Raw genomic sequence first — 21,183 nt, 5'->3', positions numbered from 1 at the left:
CAGATGTTCCGTGGCGATTAGGACGTGCGGGAGAGTGGCACGCACATACACCGCTGCGCGAGGGGAGCCAGGCGGGTGCGCCGCGTCGGTGCAGGGCGCAGCATCGCAGTCGTCGCGTCGGCACTCTGTGGGGCTGCTGTATCCGATATAGCCGGGCAGCGAGACCTCCTCCGCACGCGCATACGTTTCCTGGAAGGCAAGGACGTCGTAGTCGTGCAGAGGCAGCTGCTCGGCCAACTCGGCGTGCCTTCGCCGCAGGGAGTTGCAGTTCCACTGCAGGATGCGCGGCCGACATTCAGCAGTGGGACTAGCCATGATGGTTCGGTGGCTGTTGTAAGGCCACTGCCTGCAGGCAGATGGGTCGTAGCGGGTGGTCAGCTGGCAGCATAGCGCCGACTGCTTGCATGGTAACCAGCAGGTTTGCTACCAGCTGATCCACTGTAGCCTGGCCAGGGGGGGCAGCATTGTCCCGTGCCTCCTGACGGCGGGAGGTTCGAGGGGTTGGTACCGGACGCTTGGGTGCTGGACTGGGGCCTTTCAGCGCGCTCGCATATGACCGCGCCAAGGTTGAGGACTGCTGCTGCTGCTCCTCCCGGACTGCTGCCCTGACAGCACGCCTCGACAGTGCTACGGTGGAAGAAGCCATGATGGTTGCCACCTGGCGTTCTTCTTGCCATTTAGGGCAGGCGGGGGTGTCGGCCCTGTGGGGGCCCCCGCAGTTCCTGCAGCGAACCGTCCGGCAGGGTTCGCCCTCCGCATGGCTTTTGCCGCAGGAGATGCAGTCAGACAGCCAGCTGCAGGATTCCAGCACGTGCCCGAAGCGGCCGCACTGGCGACACTGCACCGGACGCGGCCTGGCCGGCCTCACCCTGAAGCCGAGCTTGAAGAGGCTCAGGTGTTCAGGGGGGACCGGCCCCGCGAACCGGACAGTGATGGTGCTCCCGTCCCGCGTCGCCGACAGTACTGGAACGCTCGACTCCATGGCTCCTAGCAGGTCAGCGTCCGCAGGTAATCCGGTCACCCCGTGCAGGTAGCCGGTGCTCTGGCCGCGCACGGCCGGCAGTCGGGCAGTCACCGAGATGCCGTGCAGCTCGGTTATCGCCAGCAGCTCCTCCTGGCATTCCCGGGTGGTGGTGTCGGCGGCCACGATGTTGCGCCTGTGGTTGACGCGCACCGCAGCAACACCAGCCCGCGATGAGAGGGCCGCCGCGAGTGCGAGGCGCGGTGCTCCCCTGAAGGCTCCGCCGGGCGCCGAGGGCCGGAAAAGGACCGTGCCGATGACCGCAGGGTCCACCGGGAGTGCTGCAGTCTCCAGGGCCTTCGCACGCCGTCTGTCCCACCTCGACTGCACGAGTGTGAAGCCATCTGAGGTTGGCTCGCTGGCGGGTGGTGTCTGCCTCAGTACCGCCGCTGCAGGTACGCTGGGGGCGACAGGGCTGGCGGGCGGGCGCCGCGAGCCGCCCGAAGCGACGGGAGACGAAGACGAGGCAACGGCAGGAGCTTTGTTGTGCTTCCGGTGCTTCTTCCCCTTTCGCTTCGGCAGCGGGGCAGGCTGGCGTGGCGGGTCCTTCAGGAACCGCGCCGCGGGGTGCTCGGGGCCCTGCTTGGACGAGCCGGCGGGAGGTGCGTCCGCCAGCTCCATCACGTCGGTAGCGTTAACGCGTGCAGCCGAAGCGCTAGCAGACGCCGTTTCCGGAGGGGCTCCAGCTTGGGCGGCCGGAGAGGAGAGGGTGGCGGCTGCGTCTCGGGAGGGTGGCAAGATGGCGCCGCCCTGGCCTGCCTGCTCAACATGGCCGCTGGCTTCAACGTGCTGCTCCGCGCTGGGGGGAGCATACGGCGGCTGCTTGCGACGCGCGGTTGCCTCCTCGTCGTCGCTCTCCGTTTCACGAGCTCGTTTTCTGGAGCTCGTCAGGTCCATCTCCTCGTCGTCAGAGGAAGGGAGCGGGACGGAAGCATGGGGCGCCTCGCTTGCTGGGAAACGCACCGCGGTGTCGACTGGGGCGGCCTCAGTCTGGGAGGGAACCACGGGTGGATCAGTGGTGGTGGTGGCCCGTTGACGAAGCCATTCGCCCAGCATGCTTGAAGCCCTCACATGCAGATCCTCCCTGGCGCGTAGCTCGTCAAGGGACGCGGGGCCGAGCGTCAGCCGGCTCATGCTAGCATGGCGTCGGTGGCGCACGGGCGGCGGGCGCTCGCTTGGTGAGCGAAACGCCATCATCATAGGCTGCGATGGCCTCTTCTCGCGAGCGGGAAGAAGGCCAAGTGCAGCGAAGGCACGTCACACGTGTATCGCGATGGTCGCAGGAAGCGTCCGTTGTCGTGCTCGGAATAGGCGAAGAGGAGCGCGTGAGACGCTGTAGCGTCTGCTGCCGACGCAGGAGCTCCAAACCTCACGTCCGCACACGGTGGTAGCTCCGAGTGGACCTCGCAGTGCAGGAGGCAATCAAGGCGGCGCGAACGAGAGATGGGAGAGGGGCACCACCGGCTAATAGAATTTTGCTCCGCATGCGGCGCTCTCAACGCCGGCGCAGCAGCGCCGCTCTCGGTGCCGTTCTTGTCTATACCAACCCGAAACCCTAAGGTATGTCAAAGGCATAGTCACTTTTGAAGTTGGTTCTTATTGACTGGTACGCTACAAGCGTGAAACCCCCCGTTTTTAATGTGCCAGTTAGATGCCAGAAACAGCGCCTCTGTGTACGTGGACAAAGTGAGCATCTCCTCCTGTTTGGTATTGTAAAACCTTGTTTTGGTCGCCTAATCAGAGAGGGGAAGACGCAGCATCGTGTAGCGGTTCATCCTGTGCATGCTGCATGCTGGGCTTTCACGTCATTTCGAAGTATTCACAACATACTTCATGGTTGCATTACGTCATCTGTGATGACACAATGGCCTATTCCAAATTAGTGTTAATTTTTTAAAGTGATGACACAAGATTATGACTAAATCCCTCCCATGCACTGTCACACCTATTGGAATCAGCTTTTCCTTTGGCTATAGACACCGGTTTTACTGTAGCATGTCCTCCTTCTCCTAGCAGTGTTTTATACGTCTTCATTTTTCTACCGAAGGCCTGCCAGAGAACCAAACACCAAGTCCACCATCATTCACCTGTAAGGGCGACGAGTACCAGTGTGGCGACAGTGAGCAGTGCATTCCCGAGGCTCAAGTGTGTGACTTCAAAAATGACTGCTCCAATAACGCAGACGAAGCTCAATGTGGTAAGTGTCTTCGCTGACTCAGGTGTCAGCTCAAGTGCTTTGGGGTAAACCCCCCAAAGAAGCCCGGACGTTAGATTCTGTTCGTGTTGTACTCCTGTTCCTGATCTTTATCAATGACATTTTAAATGAAATCAAGTTATGTGTACTGCTGCTCGCTGATAGTGATTCCTTATGTGGAAGTGGTAAGTGGAACGGAGCGCAATAAGATTTCTTTCTGTCCTGTTCAAGACTGCTGCAGACTAGACAGAATGGGTTTGACCACTAAGTGCTTACAGGTTGGTTTTACCAAGAAAAGCTACGAAAATCTGCATTTCCTAGATTCTTAATAGCTTTGTTTTTGGACAGGACTCTGCCTACAGGTATTTAGGGGTGTTTGAGGATGGATTTTCTTTGGGAATATTTCGAACCGTTTGTTCGAAATTCGTTTCGACTTTGCCTGGTGTTCGACCGAAAATATCGCGTGAAAATACTTGTAAGCGCTGCATGATCAAACGCATTTTTAAAAGTTATTCGCGAATGCTTTTCGATATCTGACAGAAGCACTGATGGTTGTTCGAGAAAACACTCGCGTCTTTGTTTTCCTCAAAAGCAATAAAAAAGAGACACAGATTGGTTGGTTTTCATCAAATATCTGGACAAAACAAGTTAATTTGTGGAATAGCCTATGTATTTCGATTAAAATTCGTAACAGTATCGTACACAAAACATGTGGTATCTGCTTCCTTGCCTTCCTATCGAGGAATGAGGATGTTACTCTTAATTGCATGAAGGTGAAACCACTGTGGTGTTGTAAACTTACCCTTAGATACGGGCTTTAAAAAAATCTGGAGTCTGATTACCATACCAACATTGTAGTTGTGCAAATATGAGGATGAAGAAATTCTACAGCACACGTTTCCTCTGTTCTTATTACAGAGCTTCACAACTCTGCCAAATGGCGGACGTTTATTCCGCTATCTTCTTGGTGAAGACATTTTTTTTTTCTTGAATCGTAATGCTGAGATTTATAACTTACTACTGCCATTCTAGGTGCTTGTGATGGTTTTTCGACAAATTTGTGCGGCCTTGAAAACGAAGAGCCCAATGGGCGTTTTGGATGGAAGCGGACGACAGCTCGAGACGCTAAGCAGAACAAGCTCTACCCGGCCACCGACAGCAGGTTCAACCCAGATGGCGCCTACACTGCATATTCCGTGCTCAACGCTGGTGAGAAACTTGCACGCGTGTACCAAGTACAGTAGGCAAGCATTGATATCAGTCTGCATCGCATGCAACCGTGTCGTCTCGTCATGCACAAAGGAACACCTTACAATGCGAGAAGTGGCGCCGGTAACCCGGTGTTACGGCAGAGATCTTAACTTCGAGAACAATTAAGAAAGGTTACTCAACAGGGATTGACGCTGCATAAAGACAAGTGCTTCAAGAAGCCGTTAGTGTACCGTGTGATTTGTCGTTACATGTATTTCTATGTTTGTTCTTCGTTAGAGAAGAAAGCGTTGCCCAGTACGCCTTGTCTTTCTTTCTTCGATGTCTGACGCTCTTAAGTCGACTTCACCTGTGCGACCTTATCCTGCTTTAGTGCCATCTTAGGCTTACTTAGGGCCCTTTGCGTAACCTTTACTTGATTTCTTTTTACACGACATAACTTTCGGGATCGGTCCATATTTGTAGACTGTGCAATCTCCAGGATGAGCCCATGTTCTTCCTTGAGTAAAGCTGCACTTCCTGTTCCGGGTTTAGGCGTTCATTGTTTGAACGAGCGTATATGGCTTTTATTTCGCCTTTTTTGTGGTAATTATGCCTTATTACTGCTGCCTATACAGTTCTACGCTGATTTGGTGCGTCTTTTTTGTTTTCCTACGTGTACTGGAAGGCCTCAAATCGTATAATTTCGCGAGATGAATGGCGGCGTACACCGAGATTTCCCGAATACTAAATCGGGCTAAGGTCGACTAAGGGTACCTTGTCTTCAAAACAGCGAAAAAAAATTCAATGCCCTTCCACTCAGTGAAGAAGGATGACCAGCGAAGCTGTGTATATATGTGGGCCCCTTAATGGCGAACTACACATCCGCCGTGGGTTGTCCGGTATTTCACTATCTTCAGGATCTGCCCACGTATGGGGAGTGATTAAAGCCTTCTTCATCTCTACCGAAGGTCGACCGGGTAGTGCACTATTTTCACGTGGTAGAGACGGTCAAGAAAACAGTAGAGATACCCAATGAGATTTGGTGCACGCAGCCGCTTAGACAGTCGAGGGCCAGTCCGGGATGACAAATCGAGCAGAATTCACTGCAAACTACATTTGGAGAACATACGGACCTGAACATGACGGACCTGAACACGCGAGGTAGTGGCAGCGGTAGGTCGCGGCGTCTGCAAGCAGCTGTGTCGCTGAGGCAGCAGTAGCCGCCGTCATGTTGCTAAGCAGCCACGGCGGGGGAGGCAGCCGTTGGTGCCGCTGCCGATTCCTTCACCGCATCCTTGTGAAAGCTCCCGCTGGCGCTCGGGACGAGCCGATTCCAACTTTCGAAATGGCGCGCCGCACAGAAACACCTGCCATCACATCTCCTCCTCTCGCCCTGCGCCACCTCTAATGATTCTCCTCCTCATCCTTCGCCATCGCTTCTCCATCGCTTCTCCACATTGATCTCGCGTCTGTCAACTAGGAGTGCGCGTGCAGGTCAGAGGATAAGTCATCGATAGGCGCAGTGAATCCCCTACTGTGCGCCTTCTCACCCAAACCTCTGAGCCGCGACGCGCGCTCTTAGATGTTGCCGCTCAATGTCTCGCCTAGCCTTTCCTCCTCTCCACATCATTTGCATAGCTGCGCCGAGTTTTGATCGGTCGCTCGGCCCAGCTGGAACTCAAGCTTAAACAGCTCCACTGTTAAAAAAGCAGTTCTGCGAAGGGGCAGACGTGATTTCTCTTGGCGACATATTAGCTGCCTTATTAGATGTCAGGCGTAATGCGCTCATCACTGATTGAATTTTAACAGAGATTCATAACCTCGCATTCAATAAATATCGGTTAGGAACTATATTCAGACTTGCTGAGCCGAGCATGAGAATCTTCTGAAGATACGTGAGTTTCGAAGACATTTTGAGAATATAATGAGTTTAGACTTATGGGTCAGAGAAATTTACAAAATACGCAGATGTTGCATATACACCTGTCCTGCAGAGCATGGGGTAATGATTACACTGCCCTTCCTGGTAATTTAGTCATTCAGGTACAAAATAGAGCGTTCTTATTTTCAGCATTCTTATTTTCAGCGATTGCGCTTAAATCATAGAGTTTTATGAACCAGGTCGCTGAAGAACTGTACATAGGAACGTCGGCGTGTCAATGGACGTCTCCTATTTATTCTACAGTACGGAAACAATACTGGCATTTGCTAATGTTCTCAATAACCAGTAAGATAAATTGCCGTTTGCAGTAGGAAGTTCTAGCGCTAATAGATGTCAAAGGCGCTGATGGACGTGTATGTGGCTATAAGTCTAATATTGATTTGTTTTCATTATTCTCCTTCCGTTTCACATGTTACAGATGTTACAAAGGGAGAGGTAGTGGTTTTTATACAAACACGCACGTTCTTACATGTAAGGTTGGCGATAATCGAATTGCAGATGTACCCGTGCCTACCAGTGGCGTATTGATGGTGACACCGCGACTGGGCCGGATTGCGCACTCTTGCGTCGTGAATTTCTATGCCTACATGGCCGACGACGGTAAGCAAATTTTCAATTCTGCATCATGTGTGTTTTGTGTACAAGCTGCAGGTTCTTAAGAAGACTGGCAATGATTTATTTGATGTAGTGCTGCCCATTGCGCCCTCAATTAGACGTCTGAGCCTCGCGAATACCTGCTCTGGTTTCGCGGTAACCATTTCACCACCCGCACCTACCACCAAACTCTCGCTAGTTTGAAACCTTAGAGAAATTAAAATGCGCGCTTAGTACCGGTGAAAATGAACTAAGAGATTGATGGCAGCATTTTTATGAAGTGAATTCGGCAATACTGTCTACAAAAGTTTGTTCTAGAATAGCGCGTGTTTCGCATGTCCATTCAAAAGTGGCATCAATGCTGCTACCTTTCTTGACGTCACGCAACTGCAAGAAAATAGAAACGCTTCCGTAACATTTCCCGTCACATCAATGGGTAATGCATTCTTGTTGTCTGACCCGGACAGGATGACAAAGGGTAATGCGGCTGGTTGGAAGGCAATGCCATGAGAGGAGCATGCTATTTAGCCCATGTCGCAAAATACCTCTAGAAACTCGGAACAGCGCAATGTTTTAAGACTTTTTGAGGTAGTAGGTTAGTTCCTTTAACCTTGTTTTCTAGTCGATGCAAAGTGAAGTCGATGCATAATGAAGTGCTTGATGCCACATGACTCTCAGGTTTACTTAAATGGTTACAGAAAATTCGTCACCACAAAAAAAAGCTTCAATAGATGAAAGGGAAAACTGCCTTCCACCTGAAGCCAGTCCAAATCTGCAAAAACCATATTAGAGGTTCCTTGAAAAAAAAAAGGTTCGTATTTGAATTACAAAATATAACTGTGAAGTATGAGTTGCGTTGATTTGTAGTCACGCTTTATCGACAGCGCGATTGTCATTTAAGAAACTCCAAAGAATTCTGGCGCATTTTCCAGTGAAGTGTAACTTACGGCATTGTCTTTTAAAAAAATGGCCGCTCCCACCAAGTATGCCATAGGGTAATGAACGCAGTGTGAGCGGGAAGAGCAGTAGTAGCTTGCGAGTCGAGGTTTACAGTGTATGGTACACTGCATGACACATAAGAAATCCACACAGGGATGCAGCGAAGGTGGTACACAGGAAAGCATACGGCCAGAAACTTGAGGAAGCAAATGCCCTTCTCTACCGTAGCAAAATTTTCGCACACAAGTGTTCATAATTTTTTTCGTCAAAACCTAGCAGAATAGTGAATTAATTTCGGCCGATAGAAATAGTCACAGTTTCTTCCGTAAGGCTGTGCGCTGACCGCGGCAATAAGGTATTAGAATTCACGAAGTCTCAGAGCTTTGTGTGCTGCATATATTGAAGTAAGCGTTAGCTCAACAACTAAATACGCGTGTTCTCACAAGCCGAACGACACACGTCAGGAGACTAAAGTCCCATGTCGGGCTTTTTGGGGCCTCATGATAATGGCCATTGGCTTAGCGAAGAAGCACCAAAACACACGCACCCAGCGTTAAGCTTCAACAAAAGATTTACTTCAGAAATGAGGAGCACATTTATCCTTCACTAGGTGCCTCCTTGGACACGTGCTTCGAAAACGTCAGCAAAAGCTAAAATAATAAAAATAAAAGGAAAAGCCCACAATAGACATACGACAACAGGAGGCACGTCGTGTTCACTTATGGCATGCGCAAAAATTTTAATTCTTTTTTTAATAATGCGATGGAAGGTTTGCTCACGCATGCGTCACCTTACATGTATGTGTATTGTGCTTCGGTGATCACCCTATTCATTTCGTTAACGCTCTTAGCCAGAATAACAGTTTCGCGAAAGAGGGGCTGGCAGGCGCACTTATTGCAGGGAAGTGTAAGGAAACCATGCGTTTGGACCTTGCTTACTTTATTCCTGTGTTTGCCCAGCTTGTCATTAAGGGATCTACCAGTTTAGGCACATAGCTTGCTCCACATGTCATTGGGATATGGCAGATAACAAACACGTTGAGCAGTGTGTGCTGGAAAGCTAGGTCAGAGCATACAGACAAAACAAGTTGACATAAGAACCATAGGGAACGTTATGCAGGTGACAGCACAGGTGTGATCTTTTGTATCCCAGTGACATGAGGAGCGAGCTGTGTTGGCCAAACTGATGAATGCCTTAATGGTAGGCTGCGCGAACACAGGAATAAAGTAAGCAAGGTCCAATCCCATGGTTTCCTTGCACTTCACTGCAATAAGTGCGCCTGCCAGTCCCTTTTTAGCGAAACCGTTATTCGGGGTAAGAACGCAAACGAAATGACTAGGGTGATCACCGAAACACCGTAGCGTTACAATAGCCATGTGTGGTGACGCATGCGTCAGCGAACTTTCCATCGCACTATAAACAAAAGAAATATAATTTTTGCGCATTTCATAAAGCCGATGTTGCGCGAGCTTTGAGGATGTTTTTTTTTTTCGCTTTTACTGACATTTGCGGCGAAAGTGCCCGGTGACACAGCTTGTGAAGGATATCTGTACTGGTCATCTCGGGAATTAAATCGATTGTTGAAACTTAGCGGTGCCTATATGTTTCTGTGCATCTTTGTCCCGTCTTGTATGCGCTACGCCAATGGAATTTAACGGGAACAGAGTTCATTCGGAGGTACCGCGAACACTGCTGGTCTATATGCTCGCGTAATCAGGAGCGACGCAAGCGAGGAGCCTCGCTTCACGAGTATGCTTGTCCCAGACTTAACGTTCCAAGTAACTGGGCAAGCGGAAACACGCTTCCCGTCAAGGCTACAGCCTTCTTCCCTTAAAAGCTCACACTCGCCTTCACGGTCACATGTTCTTTAGCAAAATATCACGTGTCGCCCAATAGTTGGCACAAGGGCTGAGCATGCGCTGCCGCACCCGGGACAGCATGGTGACAGCGACGAGCCAAGCGTACCTCGATTGTTTGTGTAATCGGCATCGCAATAGTACTCTAGCTAATGCTTCCGCTAGTTTCAAATTTGAGTATGTGTACAATGCATTTAGCACGGACGGGGGCACACCAGGCGCCGAATGCTTTAGTGGAAGGAGCTGGCTTGACTGCAGTAGTATTTTTTCGTTTTAGTATTCTGTTGCAGTATTTGCTCATTTATACTGCCATTTACAATGGTGCCTAAGCACCCTTCGGCAAGTTTGCGAATAACGACTAGACGAAGCCATAAACAAAACCTTGAAGTATAATGTCTTCCGTATTTGCAGCATCTTCAATCCTCACTTTTGGAGTGTTGCTTCCGTCAGCGGATGGAAATCAATCTAACGACGTCTTTGAGCTGGCTGAACTGCGTGGTAACCGCGACAAAGGCAAATGGCTAGAGGTTACCGTGAAGGTTGGCAACTGGGACGCCGGAGCTAGGGTAAGTGTTTTGCTGTTTTATCACCGCAAAGAAATAGCGTTAGCTTTCGATACGTATGGGCAACTCTGCATTAAGTAATGTGTACCCGGACGTATTGCCCGCATTATTTGTACGATGGCGCAGCAAGTTGTGGCACCTAGTTGCTAAGTTCTAGTTTGTTGGTTCGATATCGATACTTTGTCACACCGTTCTTATAGGGGCCGGGTAAATACAAGTGGAGCACGCGGATGATGAGCTCTTAACGCATGCTGATGAGCCCTATAGGCAAACGCTGATGGCAAACTTGATTTGGCGTTTCGCAACAGCTAAGCACTCCGGAGAGAGTACATTTTGTTTTCGCAACCACAGCTGTGCATACCCTCTCACGAGTACACTGTTTTATACTCGCTGCAAACTCAATTCAAAAGTGTGAGAGCGTCAGTGAGTGAAGAAAGGCATCAGTGGCCGTTAGTATAAATGGCAAGGAGTGCTGGTGAGTTTGAGCGGAGGTTTCTATGAACAGGGCTAATGCCGACATACGTAAGTGCGAACAAAGGTAAGTGACTGTCGGCTACAGAGAGTGAATGTGCAGCACCGGTTAGGGGAATGGGCTCGCGTATGAGTGTGAGTCGGTGGCGGCAAGTGTGGAAATGGCAGCGACTGGGGCGTAAGCGAGTGCTGGTGAGCATGAGTAGGAGCGTGAGTGCTGACGTCTGTGAGCGCATATCAGTGCGAGTGAGTCTATAACCTACAGAGTTACTTGAGAGTATGTGTGAGTATCCTCTTATGCGGCTGACCAATGTTCGCAGTTGCAGTAAGGTAGACGAAAACCCGACACTCCAAATTGGGCGCAGCTGAAGTTATTAATGTAGACGGCAGTAATGACATAGCGTGAATTATAACACACAGATAACTTTATGTATTGATCTCAGAGGAGTAGAGACTGGTTAGCCGCGTAACGACATGTATCGGAGTACAAGTGGAACACTTGAAAATGCCTTCGAAGCAACTCCACGCCGGCCGATATTTCCGTCCGCGGTTAAAATCAATCTGGAGACTACCGCTATATCATACTTCGAATGAAGCGTTTATTCCTAACCCCAATTCCAATTCCAATCGGTTTCTCAGAAATTGACGACAGTTGTGAAAATTACGTCTGTGCAGCAAACTGCATTCCAAATATCGGCTGCAAAAGCCAGTGGTTTTGTCCAGAACTGACAGCTTAAAACCCAATCACCTAATGACATCACTTTTGCTTCACAAAGACTGAACGCGCTTAAGATTAAGTATATCGTCCGTATGCCGTGCAGTTCGCTTCGACATCAGTTATTTCGGGTGAAGCCAAAGATTTCAGTTGAGTTCCGTTGCTAAGTATGCGCAGCCGTAACTTGCCGAGTTCATATTGTGAATAATAGATACGCACTGGAACAACATTGTGAGACCATCTGTAAAGTAAATATTACAAATGAGCCTTCGTATGAGGAATTCGCCGTATATTTCTTTGAGACCAAGTGGTAATGCTACTTAGTTCACGGTTAAGCTTATTGTCTAGGAGACGTATCTGAATATAATACTGCGGTGTCAGCGTATAATGTACATGTAATTGATTTAAACTGTAAAAAAAATATAGAAGCTCGCTTGAGTGGACCACAAGTTTATGAGTGGTTCAGATCGGTTGATTAGGTTTAGAAACGCATAGGAATATTGGGGATTTGATAGACGCCATTCTTCCGGGCTGCGCATTTGTTTTGAGTACCTGAATCAATTGAAGTAGCAAGTAGCACACTGGCGCTTTTGAGCTCTGTCACCAAGGAAAATGTGGTCGCTGAGACCAGGTGGGCATTATGCACTAGAAATGTAAAAAAAAAACGTATTTTTGTATTTAAACTAGCCGCCGACCAGCATAGTATCTGTGGCACGTTTATCTATGTTTATTCAGAACTAAAGGAGTCCACATCATAATCTTGGCAATGCTCTGTTAGAAGCGAATAGAAATATGCACAGTGAAAGAAAGCTCGAGTACGACAGGAACATATATGAAAGATGACGACAGAAGTGCTTATTGACCTTCAACGTTTCATCGTTTCAACGCTTCAAACACAGAATATAAACAATGAGGGTAAACAGACTAAGAACAACAGACACGAAAGAAAAGACAGGTTAGACTATTGCTTAGCAATGATTTGAAAATTGTTCAGAGAACAGAAAGCATAGTTGAGCTGTCTCAACAGTTATCTCTTATCAGATCAGGATGTACTACTTTTAGGGTATTGTATTATGGAAATTAGTCTGTTAAGTCAAGGCAGCCTGACTTGTAAGTTTTTAAAACGTTATTATTGAGCTGTAAAATGGCAGTTAGCAAGCAAAGCAAGAGTGTGCCCAAGAAAAATAAACAAGACGACAAAATATAAAAGCACAGAATATAGAAAATTGGAAAACAGAAAAAGAGCAAAAGAACACATGTCTAAATAAAGCATCCAAAGCTGTTAAATATGTGTTATGACTCATATGGAAGTATAAATAAAGGCAAGGGAAAAGACAGAAATACACGAATCATAAAAGAAGGAACACGTTTTCCGTCATCTCTTGTCGACTCTTTCTTGGGTTTGTATATTTTGCTGCTTATTTATATAGATGCAGCAAATTTCCCAATAGCATATCTTGCTTGAATCTTATCACTGCACTAGTATTGTTTTTTATTTTTATTTCTTGCAGTTTTTTTACCGTGCCGGAAGCGTGGGTGTCAGCGTAGACCGTCCCAAATACATCAATTGCCATCCAGATTCACAAAGCGAAGGATGTAAGTACATATGTTGTGATCCAAGACGTGGAGGTTCATCGCAAGCTTGAAGTCAAGTTGGAGCATGTGCACCATTGGAAATATTCACTTGAACGGTGCTTAGTTTCAAGTTTCCAAAGTGTGCAGTTGAGCTTTTCGGCGTCTGTACCCCTATTCATGCAAATGAAGACTGCATATATTTAATCTTGCTGAAGCGAACAATATTCGAGCGATTAAGTTTTTTTTTTTGTGGCTACTGCAGAAGTGAGGTTGTTTCAAACGAAAATCGGTTATTATAAGGAAGGAGGAAGCGGCCGTGGTCACAAAAATGTCACAGTTTCGTCCGAACGGCAAAGAATGGATAGCGGTAGCACACTAGTAGGCACTTACACGAAGTAGCGTCGGTAACGTTACGGGCAGTATAATATGCAGTAAACATTTCATTACTGACTACACAAGTTGTGTCACCCACTCAGATACAAATTTGAAGAGAATTCACGTGATGACTCGCTGTCTGAACGTTGGCGTGATCAGCAGTGTCAACAGCGGGATGTGCGCATGCACCTTATCGGAAAGGGAAAATTGCGAGCTTCCACTCGCTTCAGCGTTGCCATTGCACCTCATCTCAAAAAATCAGAGTGCGCGAACAAGAACACTAGGTGCGCTCAAAGATAGCGAGCATGAAGCCACATGTCTTTGCCGTTCTTCCTTGGCTTCTCTCTCTTTCGGCAACGTGTGGCACGTGACCTACATATACGCTAGGTGGTCAAGCTGGCCGCCACGCACAGCCTCGGTTGGGCTAGATGAGGAGATAGATGCCCACTCTTCTCCTCTGTCCAGCTTGCAGGGCATTGCTGCTCGATCACGTGACCTTGGGATTGCGTGAAGACGGCGCATGTAAAGCGAACAGCCTCATCGACCTGCAGCCTGCCCATTCTCCTTGCACTTGGTCTATACTGGGAACAACACGGCGGCGGCGGCGCAAATTCGCCTCCTGTGTCTGTGTAGTTGCTATTGAAATAAAGCAAATTATCCACAGGAGAGACACAACTTAAGCACAATCGTAGCCTTTCCTTAGTACATCGTTGAACCAATGCCTGAATGGAAAAGCGCATGGCATAGAACGATGAAATATACCAGGTTACCACTTGTGTTTCAAAAAGCCCAATTAAATATCTCTTGTGGTTGTTGCCGACATTTTGTCGCATCAACTGGATTAAGTGAAATGGGGAAGACCATTAGCAAGGTAACTGCAGGGTGTTCGTTAACTGCCGGGTGTTCATTAATTAATGGTTTTCCGATTAAAATAAAATATTTCTCACATTAGAGCTCAAGTGCCTACTGCAGAACTGAAGCCAAGCAGTCATTAAATAATGTCCATTTGACAGAAATCAAATGGTTAGCGCCAGTGTTGCGAAATACTGCCTCAAAATCTACTCAATTTAAGTTGATGTTTCTATGTAGGCTTATCAACACTGCAGTAAATGATATGCTCACAAGAGTTTCACGCGTAACTTCCTTTCCAATTTAATCATTACACAGGCCACTGTTCAGCTGAAGTGTGTACACATTAACGCGTCGTCTAGATATATGTATCGTGTCCAGAAATGTGAAAGAGAAAAATCTATCTAGTGAATCACTGTAACAATGAAAACAAATAAATGATAAGTCAAATAACAAACAAATTATGCGAAGCGAAGGATGGTTGTGGTGTTACGGGCCAAACGTTGTGAAAGATTCATCTAGCGTGCTCTACCCCCAGATGATAATTGATCCTGCTTTAAGTTCATTTGTAAAAGTGCGAAAAATGACTGCAACAAGAGGGTCGAATAGGCTCGCAGGCCTTAATGATCAAGCCTGGCTCGGTCTTTGAAATTATGAGTTAGATGGCATCAAAGTACATTACTGCAGACACTACCAGACAATACATAATGTACATGCTCACGCATTGTGAAAATAAATTGAAATGCATAAACAATAAACATAACATAAACCATCTTAAGGCATGCACATTTTTTACATGTGAGATACATTGCGTTAATTCACGGTAGTACACGAAGCTAGCAGTCATTTACTCGACATATAGGAATGTTGCATCTTATTTTGACATAAATGCGTGTAAATCCTCTTTTTATTTACCATTTTCACCTATGTTTATTGAACGGAAACACCAGAACTGCAGGCGGGAAGGACACCTGGATGAAGTTTTCTTTTTTCTGCCGTAATCACTTTTTTTCTATGTTTTCTATGTAAAAGAGAACGAATATTATTCTTTTATATGAACTAAACACACTAATATTAAAACCAATAATTCTGATTTTCATTTCTCTGCATCAGGGACTGTCGGCTTATTTAGTATCTATATTGAACCTGTGATTTTTTCCTGATCTTTCGCCTGTCTAAGCTGTTTCCAGCTGGCATTCGTACGCGAATATGTTTGCAAGAAACTTTTAACTTACATGTGTCGAATACTTATAAGTGTGGAGGGTATCGTCATGGTTGACTTTTTTTTTCAGCTGAATTGACTAAACAGGTGAGCTGCGATTTCTCCAACCCAAAGGAGTGTGGCTGGTTCCCCGAGCGTCAGGCCAACCATATCGAGTGGGTTCTTTACACGGGCGGTAATGGTCTACCTCGACCCATGTGGCAACCCCCGTTTGTTCTCGCACCCAGTGGTACGTTACATAGCTGTCTCATTTGGGAGTGACGTCTTGAGCATAACAAAATTTTGGTATATGTGGATATTGTTTGGGCAAAATCAGTAATGCGGTACATGAAACTCTAGTATAATTTAACAGTGGACGGTAGAGTAAGACCAGCTTGTCTGAAACTTGGAAGATAAAAACAGTGGATTATTAAAGCAATAAAAAGGGCGTCAAAGTAAGGAAAGCGTGGTCGATGGCTGTAAAAGAATACATTAAGAAATTAGAGAATTGAAGCCTACAAGATGAATTTGGCTTCAAGTGACACGGTGATCTCTGCAAAAGGCATAAATATGTGTAGTTGGAATGAAACGGCCTATGATGATAATTATCACATTGGTAAAACAGTGACAGCATTTCTTTTCTGGTCTTACAGATAATTTTAAGTGACGTATGTGTCCGGATCATGAACCAATCAGGTGTTTACTGTGTGCAGTGCTAGGGGTGCCTCTACGAAGCAGTCGAAAACATCAAATGTACTGCCGCTATCCGTCTAGAGCCTAATAGGGGCGTCAGCCACCGAATGTGATCGCTCACGTTGTTGGTAAGAGTGGCATCCCCTGCTTAAGCATACTTTTGTGGAGAACGGAGATAGTCTTGTAGCATGGAAAATAAAGCAACCAGTGCACAGCGTCCCAGTTGGTTCCACTGCGCGCGTGCATTATCCAACGAGAAACTTTTGCATTTTTTACGCAGAACGCCCAATAGGGCATCATATTTTGCAAGATAAAACATGCGACAGCAAGTGTATCTCAGATAAGAAATATTGAGCATAGGCCACTGGCGAACTTTAGTACGCAGTTTAGTAAGCAAAATGTGCAGACAGATTAAAGCATGCTCATACAGCCTGGTTAGTTGTTTATTTAGAATTCCTCTCACGCAGTAGTGCCTACACAACTGCAGGGGAGAACACTACAGCTTAGTCTTGCCATTCGGGCAAAAAAAGAAAAATGGGACGAATGTCAAAGATTGTCACATCGGTTAAAGCGTGCTCATTCAGCTGGTGGGTAAGTTCACTTGGAAGTCCGTTTACGCAGTTGCGTCTACATAACTGTGGGGGAGAACAGTGTAGCTTTTTCGTACCATATTCGGGCCAAAAGAAAACTTTCAAATTAATTTCAAAGATTGCCACACCGCAATGCGCAGTCGCAGCCGAGCTAAAGTCAGTAGTCTTCATTCACACAAACATTTTACCGAAACGCGCATTTTAATTGTTTTGCAAAGCAGGTTTGAAAAGCTGTGAATCTTCACTTTGCGAAAGTTGGTAAGAGTAACGTGCCCTTTTTGAGCACACTTTTGTGGAGGTGGTTTTTCACTTATATCGGCTGCTGGAGCTGATGATTAAGGTGAACTTTTAGCTACTTGAGTTCCTTTATGAAAACACATGTGAAACTTAGAAACACTTTTATGAGACAGCCGTTGTGCCAATTTGAATGAATTGGCTGCGGTTAGCAGAGAACAATAGAAAGCCCGCTTGTGATTTAGAGCCTCTTAATTTTGAACATACATTGGCCAAAATTTGTAAACTGCAAACACCCAAGTTTACAAATCCGTAACTCTGCCCCAAACAGAGGCATCGCAGTTTTATACACTTCATCTGTTAAATAATGTGAAGCTACCGGATTTCATATGCAAGTATAGAGCTTGCGCGAAATTTTCACCTATACGGGAGTTTTGCGAAGTCACATTCAGAAATTTGTGGCACATTTTGTAGCACTGTACAACGCATCTGGTTTGCCTGCTGCGTATGTAATATAACACGCAATCTAAAGAACTATGATATCGTTTGTTATTGCTCAGTTAGAGGGTTCTAAACTTTGTAGTTTTTATTCCTAGAACATCGCAATGTTAAAAATAACAAAGATTGACAACTCAAGTACCAAAATCTTCTTCATTCCTTCACCAGATTTTATCTTTTCTTTTCAGTGCAACAAATACAACTCAAAATGGTGCTGTCGTTGCCGAAGAAGACAGTTTCTTCCTTAACGTATATTTAGATAGGAGCTCCCGAGCTAAATGTTCCTCTGAAATGAAGGTCCAATTGATATACTTGCAGCAGGAAATTCATGTCTGCAAACAGAAATAACCTCTATATCATTACTATGAAAGTGCAAAGGAAAGGCTTTAAAGCTAATCTTGAAGTAATGGAGCTCACTACAACTAACACAAATTATGTTCTCCGGCATTTGCCAAGGACAGCACGGCAGCGCAGATTAGAGGGTAAATTTTGCTAGGTGATATTGTAGTTGACGCTGGGAGGAAGAAGTGCATTTCGGGCGGCTTCAAAGTGAGTGGAGAAAGTAGCTGGTGTTCCATTATAGTGAGAACATGAGCATCAAGGCAACGCAGGTTTAGTGAAAGGCAGGAGAGCATTGGATAGTGTGTGGAGGTAATGAATTTTTCAGCCATTGGTGGCTGTCACATGACAGAAGACTGGTATTAAGGGATGAGGCAGAGAGATCTCTCTCTCGTTGTAGGCTTAAAGCCATGATATTTATTACAAACTGCAATCACATGTCAGCATCCTGAAGGTACGTAGGAGTGACCAATGCATGAAAAGTAGAGGGTGAAACATTTAATCTACTCTTAAGTTTGAATAATATGATGGATGCTGTGGAAAGTGACAGGCAACATGTTTTCACTTAACGAAATAGAATCACTCTACTAATCAGTATTTTAAATTTTTAAAGGACTTTATTCTATCAGCACAGGAAACTCTTGTATGTGTGCCAAGATGCGTACTAATGTGCGCTGTATGTGTGCTTATATATGTGCCAATGAATTCTAAGGTTTAGACTACTGTTAATTGGACTGTGGTTATTTCCATATTAGGGTTAATTGAATTCTGACCGGAGGTCCCTAGCTGCACCTGCGCAGTTCTATGGGCCCGAACTTTCATTATTTCGATCCTAATATTGGCTTTTGCCGGATAACTAGAGCTTCACCCGTCAGCACGCACTTGTCTGACCCCTATGGTGACCCCAATAGCGGCCTCATTAGTGGTACAGCTGTGTCGGCGGAGCATAGAAGAAAGAATTTTCAAGTAGTAACCGTAGCTCACAATTTTTCATTACGGTACTTACTCGAAGCTAACGCCTGTCTTCTTTCTTTCGATAAAATTTGCTTGAAAATTGCCTTCGCGCTACAATCGCACATGCAACCAAAACCGCCTTCGCGGCGTTCATATGAAATACTGTGTTACAATATTATATTGTGGCAAAGCAGACGTCAGAAACCCATGCGGCGAAGTTAACGTTAGGAAACCGGCTACTGCGAAACGCATATGAAACCTTTGCCCATTTTTCTCGCTAAAACACAGGTTCACTTGAGATTTCTTCTTTGTTTAGGAGCTTTTATTTGATTGCTGCGCTAGTGGTCTACTTTTATCACGTAGAAAGTAGGCGCGCGATTAATTCCGAGGCCTGTTAGATTCGGGCAAATATTGCCAAATGAATCGGCGGTGTTCTGTGGCATTTTTTCATAATCTTGTTTAATTCTATCCGCTGGACAGTTCAAGCAATTTAGACCATCCTGTGAGGACCCAATTACCGGAAGTGAAGTGTGTTTATTTTTTATCATCCATTCTTCTGCAGGTGCCTTCATGATCGCCGAGAGCAAGTTTCCTGTTATAAAGAAGGCCCATCTTGTCTCAATCCGAATGAGTCCCACACCTGACAGTGGCCGCTGCTTCACCTTCTGGCAAGTGAAAGTTTGGTCTATACCGGGCGTAGCTAAAATATACAGCTCAATATGTGATATTTATTTATTTATTTTATTGCACCCTCAAGACCGAAGTATTACAGAGGGGAGTGGGTAAAAGAAATATACACATATAAATAAACAAAGCAGCAATAAACAACAAATGTGATTAGTTAATTGCATCCGGGAGTAATGATGTCTGATAATGCCGAACGAAACTTTGAGTTGTCCTTGATTGCGACAACTGCGCCGGGAAGGTGGTTCCATTCCTGAGAGGTCCTAGGAATGAATGATTCGTTACAGGTTCTGGTGCGGCACTGAATAATTCCAGCCTTGTGGCTATGGTCGATGCGAGAGGAAATGAAATATACAAGTGATTGCAGCGAAGCTTTAATTAGTGTAATCATAGCAGGCAATCTCTATGAAATGACGGCTTGTTTAATTTACTTACTTTAAACCATGTGAAGACATGTTAGTCTGCATTATCAATATTACATTCTTCGAAGATTCCCTAAATGCATCACGTGTCTTCTTTGAATCTTAACGGAATTCATAAAAATCGCCTGCGGCCAGTTGCACTCCTTCAGTTAATTTACTCAAAGTGGTAACCAGTACCTGTGCGAGAAATCAAAATCGGTTACTGTCTGAATGCACAACGTTTAGGACAACTTTTTTATTAATATTTTAGTTTTTCTAACTGCCCACAAAGACCCTTTGGTGATTGTTTACATAGTGGAGGATACAAATTAAGATACACTTATAACTACGAATATTTAGAACAACCCAGAATAATCAAGGAATGTTAGAATGAGTCTTAAAATACCTTGTAGAACTCATGGTGCAGTTATCTAAAGCCCCAGTAGTGATTTAGATACCAACGAAAAAGAAAAGTTGCAATCCAAAACAATTTTAGCAGCAAGAAAAACAATTTTCAACAGAATTTAAGAAACAACCGCTGATTAGTCACAACAAAAGCCGCTGCTACTTCTACGAACACTACAAATGGCAAAGACCTCCAGCTAGATAGAAAAAATATATCCGCAATGCTTTAGAGAGCCTGCGCTAATGATTTATGATATCTGTGAGGATCAGAGTGTGTGATTATGTCTCATGGCAGGTTCTCCCAATGTGGTGTTCGTGGAATAAAAGACCGGGCAAAATCCCGTTCCCATCTGCAAAACACAAGAGACAGGTTTACCATGGAGTCTGCTTGATGTGAACAGTTATAGTAATGCTTATGAATTAGCGATAGATGACTCATGTGACGATGGCATGAGAGGTAATACAGTTCAGCGAATTATTTTCTTGTTACCTCAGGAAGATGGCGGACAACCAGGCAAAAAGGGACAAATTCGCTTGTAGGGAACCTGAGACCCTCTTGCACACGGCATTAGCAAACGAAAACGCTCAAATATGTCTGTACAACAAAAATGAGTGCAGAACTGAGCCTACAAAAGAAGTTGTACAAAAAAAGGTATTCCAACAAAGCACATCCAAACTTCATCACTAATTCAATACATATACCATTTCAAATACACATAAATTATATACAGTGTGCCCCAGCTAACTTTACCCAGAGCTCAAAAATATGCCGATGCATCTAAGACGACGTGTCCAAATACATGTTGCTCAATCTTGTATGGGGTAAGTTAAGATATTTTTTGTATTCCACCTAATTGCATAATTAGTTAAGAATAATTAACTAACTTCTGAAGCAACGA

General features: G+C 45.8%; 1 protein-coding gene across 3 annotated transcripts in view; it reads left to right on the top strand.

The window, feature by feature from the left end:
• The window catches only part of LOC135909438 (MAM and LDL-receptor class A domain-containing protein 1-like), a 269,210-nt gene that overhangs the window by 187,863 nt on the left and 60,164 nt on the right, over positions 1-21,183 (top strand). For all 3 annotated transcript variants that reach the window (XM_065441393.1, XM_065441392.1, XM_065441394.1), the window contains exons 44-50: positions 3,069-3,218; positions 4,248-4,424; positions 6,847-6,948; positions 10,149-10,303; positions 12,998-13,082; positions 15,578-15,736; positions 19,357-19,462. In XM_065441393.1, coding sequence (XP_065297465.1) covers positions 3,069-3,218; positions 4,248-4,424; positions 6,847-6,948; positions 10,149-10,303; positions 12,998-13,082; positions 15,578-15,736; positions 19,357-19,462 — 934 coding nt within the window. The remainder of the gene's footprint in view (positions 1-3,068; positions 3,219-4,247; positions 4,425-6,846; positions 6,949-10,148; positions 10,304-12,997; positions 13,083-15,577; positions 15,737-19,356; positions 19,463-21,183) is intronic.

The sequence above is a fragment of the Dermacentor albipictus genome, chromosome 3 (genome assembly GCF_038994185.2).
Source record: "Dermacentor albipictus isolate Rhodes 1998 colony chromosome 3, USDA_Dalb.pri_finalv2, whole genome shotgun sequence".
NCBI lineage: Eukaryota > Metazoa > Arthropoda > Arachnida > Ixodida > Ixodidae > Dermacentor > Dermacentor albipictus.
This window is presented reverse-complemented; position numbering and strand designations above follow the sequence as displayed.